The sequence below is a fragment of the Hypomesus nipponensis genome, chromosome 18, assembly GCF_054491055.1.
Source record: "Hypomesus nipponensis isolate SF chromosome 18, ASM5449105v1, whole genome shotgun sequence".
NCBI classification, from domain to species: domain Eukaryota; kingdom Metazoa; phylum Chordata; class Actinopteri; order Osmeriformes; family Osmeridae; genus Hypomesus; species Hypomesus nipponensis.
In genome coordinates, this window is record NC_140378.1 from 21,292,447 (window position 1) to 21,305,000 (window position 12,554).

Here is a 12,554-nt window from a genome sequence, read left to right on the forward strand (position 1 = left end):
GACCTCTGGAACATGGTTAGAACTCTGACCTCTGGAACACTGTTAGAACTCTGACCTCTAAAACACTGTTAGAACTCTGACCACGATTTGTATCGCTTTGGATGAAAGCATCTGTTGACCAAGAAAATGTCAAATGTAACACACACATATACAAGTGCACGGGACACACACTAACCTACAGTACCTATCGCTGTTCTAGAACACCCTGAAGGCGTATCCCTGCGGCTCAGACCACACCCCTAGTCCAATGGCGAGCCGGGTCCCGCTGGAAGCCGACGCGGTATTGGTCAGCTCCCCCGCCCGTCTCACGGCCGTGGCGGTCAGTGTGAGGGAGGGACATTCCATCGCCTTCCTGGGAGACGACCAGGGAAACCTCCACAAGGTACTTTCATGTGTAGCCGGTGTAGAGCGCTTAAACTCACTCCTCAGTAGTGATGGGAAGTATGGATCATTTTACTGATTCGGTTCTTTGACTCTCGTTCAGTGAAATGAACGAATCTTTTTTGAGTCATTTGTTCATTTCAACGGGGGGGCACGAACGACACATCACTACTCCTCAGGTATCAGGCCACCCGTGCAGGTGAAACACTAGCTTTTCGTTGGTGTAGATTTTCATAGTCTTTTCAGTCTTGAAGACCTGATCATCATTTTTTAAGGTTTAAAATTTGTATTTATCAAAAGTTTCTCATAGACCAGAGGGACTATGAGAGACTCAAAGTATCTCATCTCAGCATTCCACAGCTGTCACATACATGAATGGACACACACACTTATTCATACAATCATACATATGCCCACACACACAGACACACCCACACACACTCATTCCTGCCCCCACACTCTCTCTCTCTCTCCATGGTAACAGGTTTACAGGTTTTAACAGTGTTAAGATAGATCAGACCAGCCCTAACCCACACTCACAGCCATGTCCTGCTGTCGAGAGAGAGAGAGAAATCTAATCTCTCTTTCCTTTCGCCTTCTCTCTCCTCCATCATCTCCTCTCCTTCTCTCTCCTCCATCCTCTCCTCTCCTTCTCTCTCCTCCATCCTCTCCTCTCCTTCTCTCTCCTCCATCCTCTCCTCTCTCTCCTAAGTCCTCTCTCCTCTCTTATCTCCCTTTTTCTCCTTAGTGTTTAGTGCCGTTACCTCTTTCTGTTAGATGGCCAGGATTTCTGTGAGAGAGTTCAGATCACTCCTGGCATCTGTAACTTAACACCAAGGAGAGAGAGACGGGAAGAGGGGGAGAGAGAAATTGCACTGTCAATTTGTTTCTGTAACTGTGTGTGTGTCTGCGTGTGCATGTGTGTGTGCTTGTGCGCGTGTGTGTGTGATTGTCCGTGTGTGTGTGTGTGTGTGCAGGTGTTCCTGGGTCCAGGGGGACAGGTAGAGAGGTACTCCATCACCTCCGTCCAGCCAGACTGTGCTGTCCATCCCGACCTGCTGCTGGACTCGTCTGGAACACACATCTACATCATGACCACACACACTGTGAGTCACACACACACATCTACATCATGACCACACACACTGTGAGTCACACACACACATCTACATCATGACCACACACACTGTGAGTCACACACACACATCTACATCATGACCACACACACTGTGAGTCACACACACACATCTACATCATGACCACACACACTGTGAGTCACACACACACATCTACATCATGACCACACACACTGTGAGTCACACACACACATCTACATCATGACCACACACACTGTGAGTCACACACACACATCTACATCATGACCACACACACTGTGAGTCACACACACACATCTACATCATGACCACACACACTGTGAGTCACACACACACATCTACATCATGACCACACACACTGTGAGTCACACACACACATCTACATCATGACCACACACACTGTGAGTCACACACACACATCTACATCATGACCACACACACTGTGAGTCACACACACACATCTACATCATGACCACACACACTGTGAGTCACACACACACATCTACATCATGACCACACACACTGTGAGTCACACACACACATCTACATCATGACCACACACACTGTGAGTCACACACACACATCTACATCATGACCACACACACTGTGAGTCACACACACACATCTACATCATGACCACACACACTGTGAGTCACACACACACATCTACATCATGACCACACACACTGTGAGTCACACACACACATCTACATCATGACCACACACACTGTGAGTCACACACACACATCTACATCATGACCACACACACTGTGAGTCACACACACACATCTACATCATGACCACACACACTGTGAGTCACACACACACATCTACATCATGACCACACACACTGTGAGTCACACACACACATCTACATCATGACCACACACACTGTGAGTCACACACACACATCTACATCATGACCACACACACTGTGAGTCACACACACACATCTACATCATGACCACACACACTGTGAGTCACACACACACATCTACATCATGACCACACACACTGTGAGTCACACACACACATCTACATCATGACCACACACACTGTGAGTCACACACACACATCTACATCATGACCACACACACTGTGAGTCACACACACACATCTACATCATGACCACACACACTGTGAGTCACACACACACATCTACATCATGACCACACACACTGTGAGTCACACACACACATCTACATCATGACCACACACACTGTGAGTCACACACACACATCTACATCATGACCACACACACTGTGAGTCACACACACACATCTACATCATGACCACACACACTGTGAGTCACACACACACATCTACATCATGACCACACACACTGTGAGTCACACACACACATCTACATCATGACCACACACACTGTGAGTCACACACACACATCTACATCATGACCACACACACTGTGAGTCACACACACACATCTACATCATGACCACACACACTGTGAGTCACACACACACATCTACATCATGACCACACACACTGTGAGTCACACACACACATCTACATCATGACCACACACACTGTGAGTCACACACACACATCTACATCATGACCACACACACTGTGAGTCACACACACACATCTACATCATGACCACACACACTGTGAGTCACACACACACATCTACATCATGACCACACACACTGTGAGTCACACACACACATCTACATCATGACCACACACACTGTGAGTCACACACACACATCTACATCATGACCACACACACTGTGAGTCACACACACACATCTACATCATGACCACACACACTGTGAGTCACACACACACATCTACATCATGACCACACACACTGTGAGTCACACACACACATCTACATCATGACCACACACACTGTGAGTCACACACACACATCTACATCATGACCACACACACTGTGAGTCACACACACACATCTACATCATGACCACACACACTGTGAGTCACACACACACATCTACATCATGACCACACACACTGTGAGTCACACACACACATCTACATCATGACCACACACACTGTGAGTCACACACACACATCTACATCATGACCACACACACTGTGAGTCACACACACACATCTACATCATGACCACACACACTGTGAGTCACACACACACATCTACATCATGACCACACACACTGTGAGTCACACACACACATCTACATCATGACCACACACACTGTGAGTCACACACACACATCTACATCATGACCACACACACTGTGAGTCACACACACACATCTACATCATGACCACACACACTGTGAGTCACACACACACATCTACATCATGACCACACACACTGTGAGTCACACACACACATCTACATCATGACCACACACACTGTGAGTCACACACACACATCTACATCATGACCACACACACTGTGAGTCACACACACACATCTACATCATGACCACACACACTGTGAGTCACACACACACATCTACATCATGACCACACACACTGTGAGTCACACACACACATCTACATCATGACCACACACACTGTGAGTCACACACACACATCTACATCATGACCACACACACTGTGAGTCACACACACACATCTACATCATGACCACACACACTGTGAGTCACACACACACATCTACATCATGACCACACACACTGTGAGTCACACACACACATCTACATCATGACCACACACACTGTGAGTCACACACACACATCTACATCATGACCACACACACTGTGAGTCACACACACACATCTACATCATGACCACACACACTGTGAGTCACACACACATGCACACACGAACGCACCCACTGTGTGTTTCTGTCTGTGTGTGTGTGAGCGTGTTTCTGTGTGTGTGTACCAGCTGTATGCTGTTCAACAATTCACCTCATTGTGTGTGATTAGTCTCAGTGGGGCTCTTCCTGAAAGCAGCATGGTGAAGTTAGACAGACCCACACTGGATAAAGAGACGGGCTGGTCAGAGGTCAGAGGTCAAGGGTCCAGCCTCTGGGGGACTGGAGGAGAGGCAGGGGAGGGTGAGGATCAGGGGTGAGGGGGTGGAGGAGGAGGATGGGGCGGGGCGGGGGTTAAGATCAGGGGTGAGGGGGGTGGAGGAGGAGGATGGGGCGGGGCGGGGGTTAAGATCAGGGGTGAGGGGGGTGGAGGAGGAGGATGGGGCGGGGCGGGGGTTAAGATCAGGGGTGAGGGGGGTGGAGGAGGAGGATGGGGCGGGGCGGGGGTTAAGATCAGGGGTGAGGGGGGTGGAGGAGGAGGATGGGGCGGGGCGGGGGTTAAGATCAGGGGTGAGGGGGGTGGAGGAGGAGGATGGGGCGGGGCGGGGGTTAAGATCAGGGGTGAGGGGGGTGGAGGAGGAGGATGGGGCGGGGCGGGGGTTAAGATCAGGGGTGAGGGGGGTGGAGGAGGAGGATGGGGCGGGGCGGGGGTTAAGATCAGGGGTGAGGGGGGTGGAGGAGGAGGATGGGGCGGGGCGGGGCGGGGCGGGGGGGGTTAAGATCAGGGGTGAGCGGGGGTGGAGGAGGATGGAGGAAAGCAGGGGGTAGTGGGAGAGGGGGGGGGAGGGGAACACCAGTTGAGTTGTTGTTATAAAAAGCAGCAGATTAAATCTGAAACATTTGAAGGGCGTCACAGTGTCAGTCCCGCCCCCCCCAGGTGGAGCGTCGCCCCGTGGCGGAGTGTGGAGATCACCTGGACTGTGCGGGCTGTCTGCAGGCCCGGGACCCATACTGTGGATGGTGCGTCCTGAAGGGCAGGTGAGAGAAAAACACATGGAGTCTGGAGGACAGGTGAGAGGACAGGTGAGAGGACAGGTGAGAGGACAGGTGAGAGGACAGGTGAGAGGACAGGTGAGAGGACAGGTGAGAGGACAGGTGAGAGGACAGGTGCATCTATGGGAAGGGGAGCAGAGAGGGAGGGGGGGGCAGACAGAGCTGCTCAGTTAAATCCCTGTATGGTTTCTCCCTCCCCCAGGTGTGTCCAGAGGTGGGAGTGCCCAGGGGGGGCCCAGGGGGGGCAGTGGTTGTGGAGTTTTGACCGCCTGCAGAGCTGTCTGAGAGCTCAGTTCCTCAGCATCAACAACATCAGCAGAGGAGAGAGAGCTGAGGTAGGACAAATGTTTTACATTTATGCATTTAGCAGACGCTTTAATCCAAAGCGACTTCCAAAATCCCAAAGGGAAGAACCATAAGAGCATGTAGTTGAACAAGTTACAATTTAACAACATGAACCTCAAAAAAGTGTAAGGGTGTACCTGTGGAAAAATAGCAAGCAGCAAAAATATATTACACAGCAAGTACAGTAGTTTTATGTCAGTTACAACTAACCAACAAGAGCAACAAGTCTCTCAATTAGAGTCATTGTGATCCTGGAGGAAACATCAGGTCCAGCCAATCATTCCTAAGTGCCGTTGTACTCCCGGAACAAGTGCGTCTTGAGCCTTTTCTTGACAGTCAGTGTCTCTGATGGAGGTGGGGAGTTGATTCCACCACTGGGGGGCTAGACAGGAGAAGAGCTTGTGTTGGGACCGGGGCCTCTCCACTTGGAGAGGACCAGTGCTTGGACGAGCAGCTGGGTGGAATGCTCAGACAGGTATCTCCTGATCTTCCGGATGTTGTAGAGGGTGAATCTGCACGACCGGGAGACTGCAGCAATGTGGGCTGTGAGGGAGAGCTTGTCATCCATGGTAACCCCAAGGTTCCTGGCAGAGGATGAGGGGGTCACCGTCGCAGATCCCAGGGTGATTGGGAGATCGTGGGAGATGGAGGGTTTGGCCGGGATGATGAGGAGTTCTGTTTTGGTGAGGTTCAGCTGGAGGTGGTGCTTGGTCATCCAGGCGGAGATGTCTGTGAGGCAGGCCTCAATCCTAGCTGAGATCCCCGGATCAGTCTGGGGGAACGACAGGTACAGCTGCGTGTCGTCAGCATAGCAGTGGTAGGTGAAGCCATGGGAGGTGATTATTGGTCCAAGCAAGGTGGTGTACAGGGAGAAGAGGAGGGGTTTTACTTGGATTGTTTTTGAAAAATCTTTCTTGTTGTACCTCTTCTCCCATCCTTCCTTCCTTCCTTCCTTCCTTCCTTCCTTCCTTCCTTCCTTCCTTCCTTCCTTCCTTCCTTCCTTCCTTCCTCCCTCCCTCCCTCCCTCCCTCCCTCCCTCCCTCCCTCCCTCCCTCCCTCTCTCTCTCTCCCTCCCTCTCTCTCTTTCTGCCTCTTCCTTCCTTCCTCCCTACCCCTCCCTCCCTCCCTCCCTCCCTCCCTCCCTCCCTCCCTCCCTCCCTCCCTCCCTCCCTCCCTCCCTCCCTCCCTCTCTCTCTCTCTCTCTCCCTCTCTCTCTCTCTTTCTGCCTCTTCCTCCCTCCCTCCCTACCTCTCCCTCTTTCTCTCCCCCCTTACCTCCCTCCCCCTATGCCCTGCCCCCAGGTGGTGGTGTCGGTCCCAGCCCTGCCCAGCCTATCAGAGGGGGAGTCCTACTCCTGCTTCTACCAGGACACCTGGAGCCCTGCCTCCATCACCGACACTGGCGTCACCTGCTCCACCCCCAATGCCAACACCCTGCCTCCCATTGGTCAAGGTCAGGGTAAGTGATGACTGACAGCCTGTACTATCAATGTCTGATTAACTGCTTCTGCTCAGGGCTGGTAGCCAGGCTAGTGGGTAGTCAGCTGTTCTGTGTTTACAGACTGGGAGGTGTGTCTACAGACTGGGAGGTGTGTTTGTGTTGTCGGAACAGGAAGTGGCAGTGTTTGTGTTGTGAGGGAACAGGAAGTGGCATTGTTTGTGTTGTGAGGGAACAAGAAGTGCAGTGTTTCTGTTGTGTTGGAAAAGGAAGTGGCAGTGTTTGTTTTGTGTCGGAACAAAAAGTAGCAGTGTTTGTGTTGTGTCAGAACAGGAAGAGGCGGTGTTTGTGTTTGTGTCGGAAAAGGAAGAGGCGGTGTTTGTGTTTGTGTCGGAAAAGGAAGTACCAGTGTTTGTGTTGTCGGAACAGGAAGTGGCAGTGTTTGTGTTTGTGTTGGAACAGGAAGTGGCAGTGTTTGTGTTTGGCAGTGTTTGTGTTGGAACAGGAAGTGGCAGTGTTTGTGTTTGTGTCGGAACAGGAAGTGGCAGTGTTTGTGTTTGGCAGTGTTTGTGTTTATGTCGGAACAGGAAGTGGCAGTGTTTGTGTCGGAACAGGAAGTGGCAGTGTTTGTGTTTGTGTCAGAACAGGAAGTGGCAGTGTTTGTGTTTGTGTCGGAACAGGAAGTGGCAGTGTTTGTGTTTGGCAGTGTTTGTGTTTGGGAGTTAGGTGGTTAAGCGGTTAGGGAATCGGGCTAGTAATCAGAAGGTTTGATTCCCCACCATGCCAAATGACGTTGTGTCCTTGGGCTAGGCACTTCACCCTACTTGCCTCGGGGGGAATGTCCCTGTACTTACTGTAAGTCGCTCTGGATAAGAGCGTCTGCTAAATGACTAAATGTAAATGTGTTGGAACAGAAAGTGGCAGTGTTTGTGTGTGTGTCGGAACAGGAAGTGGCAGTGTTTGTGTTTGGCAGTGTTTGTGTTTGTGTCGGAACAGAAAGTGGCAGTGTTTGTGTTTGTGTCGGAACAGGAAGTGGCAGTGTTTGTGTTTGTGTCGGAACAGGAAGTGGCTGTGTTTGTGTTTGTGTCGGAAAAGGAAGTGGCAGTGTTTGTGTTTGTGTTGGAACAGGAAGTGGCAGTGTTTGTGTTTGTGTCGGAACAGGAAGTGGCAGTGTTTGTATCGGAACAAGAAGTGGCAGTGTTTGTGTTTGTGTCGGAACAGGAAGTGGCAGTGTTTGTGTTTGGCAGTGTTTGTGTTAGTCGGAACAGGAAGTGGCAGTGTTTGTGTTTGTGTCGGAACAGGAAGTGGCAGTGTTTGTGTCGGAACAGGAAGTGGCAGTGTTTGTGTTTGTGTCGGAACAGGAAGTGGCAGTGTTTGTGTCGGGAACAGGAAGTGGCAGTGTTTGTGTTTGGCGGTGTTTGTGTCTGTGTCGGAACAGGAAGTGTTTGTGTCTGAACTGCAAGTGGCAGTGTTTGTGTTGTGTCGGAACAGGAAGTGGCAGTGTTTGTGTTTGTGTTGTTCTGCTGTTCTTAATCTCCATGGGCAGTGAGTTCCACAGTTTACAAGCCCTGTAAGAAAAGGCTGATGTGCCAAAAGATGTTCTGCGCTATGGGATTTTACAGTTTTGGATTAGGGAGCCTCTTGTCACTCTACTGCCATTTGGTCTCTGAATAAATGTACTCTGGAGTTCAGGCGCCAAATTTCTTGGTACACTTAAATAACAGTTTGAGAAAACATAAATTGCTGAAGTTTTCAAAACTCAATAAATTTAATTTCTTTAGAATGTGGCAGTGATAAAATCAAATAGGTTTTCTATCCATAATTTTAATTGTTCATCATTGTATAATTAGGCTAATTGTAGGTTATTTTAGGTTGATTTTCTATAAATGTAGCCTACATATTGAACTGATGAGAATAAGAAAATGAGAATGTCCGTGTGTTGTTATATAGACTCAGTGACAGTGCTGCTGTCTGTGCGCTTCCTGAACGTGACGCTGGTGTCCGCTGAGTTCACCTTCTACGACTGTAAGCTGGTGCAGGAGCTGTCTGGACGCAGACCGTGAGTCACACACACGCAGTCTCAAACACACACACACTGTCTCACACACACACCACTGGCTCACTGCCTCCTCCCCCCTGGCTCCTGCTGCAGGTGCCGGGGCTGCGTGAGCAGCCGCTGGGGCTGTAACTGGTGCATCCACCAGCACCTGTGCACCCACAAACACACCTGCGATCTGGGCGTCACCGTCCAAAACCAGCAGGTAGGCCTAGCATCACGCTAACTAGCTCTGTCCAAACTTATTTTTGTATTTGAATTGTTTATTTTGGATTCCATTTTATTGTCATTGCACTGAGTAAAAGTACTGAGACACACACAACCAGCAGATAGGTATCCTAGCAACATGCTAAAGAGGTGTAGGTATGCTAGCAACATGCTAAAGAGGTGTAGGTATCCTAGCAACATGCTAAAGAGGTGTAGGTTTCCTAGCATCATGCTAGAGGTTAGCGTTGTTAGTGTATGCACCTACCATAGAGCGCAAACTCACCCCTGGTCCTAGGGAACTCACCCCTGGTCCTAGGGAACTCACCCCTGGTCCTAGGGAACTCACCCCTGGTCCTAGGGAACTCACCCCTGGTCCTAGGGAACTCACCCCTGGTCCTAGGGAAATGGGTGTGTGAGGTGTTTGGATTATATTTACCAACATTTTATCATATAGTAAATGTTTTATGTTTGTTTGTGTTTGTTCTCACTGTTAAGTGTGCTGAGTCATAGTAATTCCATTGTTATGTTGACAGTGTTTTTCAGCATATGTTTGTGTGAATTCATGTTTATTCCTTTTGTTTTACCCTTGTCCCTTTCTATCCACCCTCTCCCCTCTCTTGTCATGTGTGTTCAAGTACAAACCACCACCACCCTCCACCCCCACCCCCACCCCCACCACCACCACTGCCAGCTCCCCCACAACGTCCAAAACACAAGACTCCTCCCAATCAATTGTCCCAACCTCCCCTTCTCCCTCTCCCCCACCCCTACCCCAGGGGGCATCTGCCCAACCCACCTCTCCTGTCACAACCACCCCAGCACCCCAGCCCACTACCACTGGCCAGGCCAACGCCTCCCCCTGGCCCACCCTGATCACTCCCACCTCCAGCGCTCCCCTGGGCGCCACCCACACCTCCAGCCCTCCCCTGGGGGGCACCCCCACCACCCAGCAGGGGGGAGAGGCCTCGGCTGGGGGGGGCAGGGAGAGCATCTCCAGGGCAACAACAGAGCCAGGGGAGGTGGGGGCAGAGACAGGAGAGGGCCCTGGGACCCACACCCAGACAGATCCTCAGGACTGGCTTCCGGAGGCCCCAGAAACTACATTTCCCAGCAGCCCTAGCGGCGTGTCAGACACCGCTACCTCCTCCGGTGGGGTGGCCCTGCTGGGATTCCCCTTCACTTCCCTGGACCCAAAGACCCCCCACCCCGCCCCCTCGAAGGGGCCGGAGGAAAGGCTGGGAGGAGGGGAGGAGGAGGGAGACATTGAGAAGTTGGATGGAGAGTTGGAAACTGGCACAACAGTGTTGAGTGTCACCATGCCCACTGAAGACGTTGGTACCAACCAGACCTCACCTTTCCGTGCCCACACACCAGACCCTGCCCCCAACCCTCACCCCATCTCCAATCCCAACCCTGACCCTAGTTCCAACCCTGACCCTGACCCCATCTCCTGTACCAATTCTAACCCTGACCCTAGTCCCAACCCTAACCCCATCTCCAGTCCCAATCCTGATCTTAGTCCCAACCCTGACCCCAGCCCTGACCCCATCTCCAGTCCCAACCCTGACCCTGACCCTAGTCCCAACCCTGACCCTAGTCCCAACCCTGACCATGACCCTAGTCCCAACCCTGACCATGACCCTAGTCCCAACCCTGACCGTGACCCTAGTCCCAATCCTGACCCCAGCCATGACTCTACCCTGTCGGCAGAGTACCAGTCAGACCCAGCGGAGCCAGGCCTTGTGGTGAGTGCTTTTGTCAGGGACAACTGGACTGGATCCACAGCTAGCCATGCTCCACAGTTAGCCATGCTCCACAGTTAGCCATGCTCCACAGTTAGCCATGCTCCACAGTTAGCCATGCTACACAGTTAGCCATGTTACACAGCTAGTCAGGATACACAGCTAGCCATGCTCCACAGTTAGCCATGCTCCACAGTTAGCCATGCTCCACAGCTAGTCAGGATACACAGCTAGCCATCTTCCACAGTTAGCCATGCTCCACAGCTAGTCAGGATACACAGCTAGCCATGCTCCACAGTTAGCCATGCTCCACAGTTAGCCATGCTCCACAGTTAGCCATGCTCCACAGCTAGTCAGGATACACAGCTAGCCATGCTACACAGCTGCTCTCTAGCGAAACGTTTTACTGAAATCCCACTGCTAGTCTGTTTGAAGTCCAGTTGGTTTTGCATACCACTGATCCCAAGCCTCTTGTCAGTTCAGCAGAAATGTTACAAACAGGGTTCATGAACTACAGCTGCTATAAAGCTGTTTCTCTCCATCCCTCCTCCTGTGTCTCTCTGGTCCGGGTGATTCACGTTTTGTTGATGTAATGTCTCCATTGGCACTGTGATTTGCTTGTTTACCTTTTGGTGCTGATACAGAAATCAAAGATGCCAAAAGAAAATATCTGTTTAAATAACCGTACTTGCCATTGTTTGGTTCAACATGTCATGAACACTTTTGCTTGTTAATTACACATCTTAAATAGCATCATAACTGATGGTAGTTGTTTCAGGTTTGAATCATCTGTGTGTGTGTGTGTGTTTTAATGTTTGTGTTTATGGAGTATGTGCATATAATGGTGTGTGTGTTTATGGTGTGTGTGTGTGTATGGGGTGTGTGTGCATGGTGTGTGTATGGTGTGTGTGTGTGTGCGTATGGTGTGTTTGTGCATGGTGTGTGTATGGTGTGTGTGTGTGTGCGTATGGTGTGTTTGTGCATGGTGTGTGTATGGTGTGTGTGTGTGTGTGTATGGTGTGTGTGTGTGTGTGTATGGTGTGTGTGTGTGTGCGTATGGTGTGTTTGTGCATGGTGTGTGTATGGTGTGTGTGTGTGTGCGTATGGTGTGTTTGTGCATGGTGTGTGTATGGTGTGTGTGTGTGTGCGTATGGTGTGTGTGTGCATGGTGTGTGTATGGTGTGTGTGTGCATGGTGTGTGTGTGCATGGTGTGTGTATGGTGTGTGTGTGTGTGCGTATGGTGTGTGTGTGCATGGTGTGTGTATGGTGTGTGTGTGCATGGTGTGTGCATGGTGTGTGTATGGTGTGTGTATGGTGTGTGTGTGTGTGCGTATGGTGTGTGTGTGTGTGTGCATGGTGTGTGTGTGCATGGTGTGTGTATGGTGTGTGTATGGTGTGTGTATGGTGTGTGTATGGTGTGTGTATGGTGTGTGTGTGTGTGCGTATGGTGTGTGTGTGTGTGTGCATGGTGTGTGTGTGC

General features: G+C 50.7%; 1 protein-coding gene across 1 annotated transcript in view; it reads left to right on the forward strand.

The window, feature by feature from the left end:
- The window catches only part of LOC146252702 (plexin-B1-like), a 46,962-nt gene that overhangs the window by 14,332 nt on the left and 20,076 nt on the right, over positions 1-12,554 (forward strand). The window contains exons 4-11 of the mRNA XM_084679115.1: positions 200-382; positions 1,359-1,487; positions 5,171-5,271; positions 5,489-5,621; positions 6,933-7,089; positions 9,019-9,127; positions 9,221-9,329; positions 10,285-11,076. Coding sequence (XP_084535241.1) covers positions 200-382; positions 1,359-1,487; positions 5,171-5,271; positions 5,489-5,621; positions 6,933-7,089; positions 9,019-9,127; positions 9,221-9,329; positions 10,285-11,076 — 1,713 coding nt within the window. The remainder of the gene's footprint in view (positions 1-199; positions 383-1,358; positions 1,488-5,170; positions 5,272-5,488; positions 5,622-6,932; positions 7,090-9,018; positions 9,128-9,220; positions 9,330-10,284; positions 11,077-12,554) is intronic.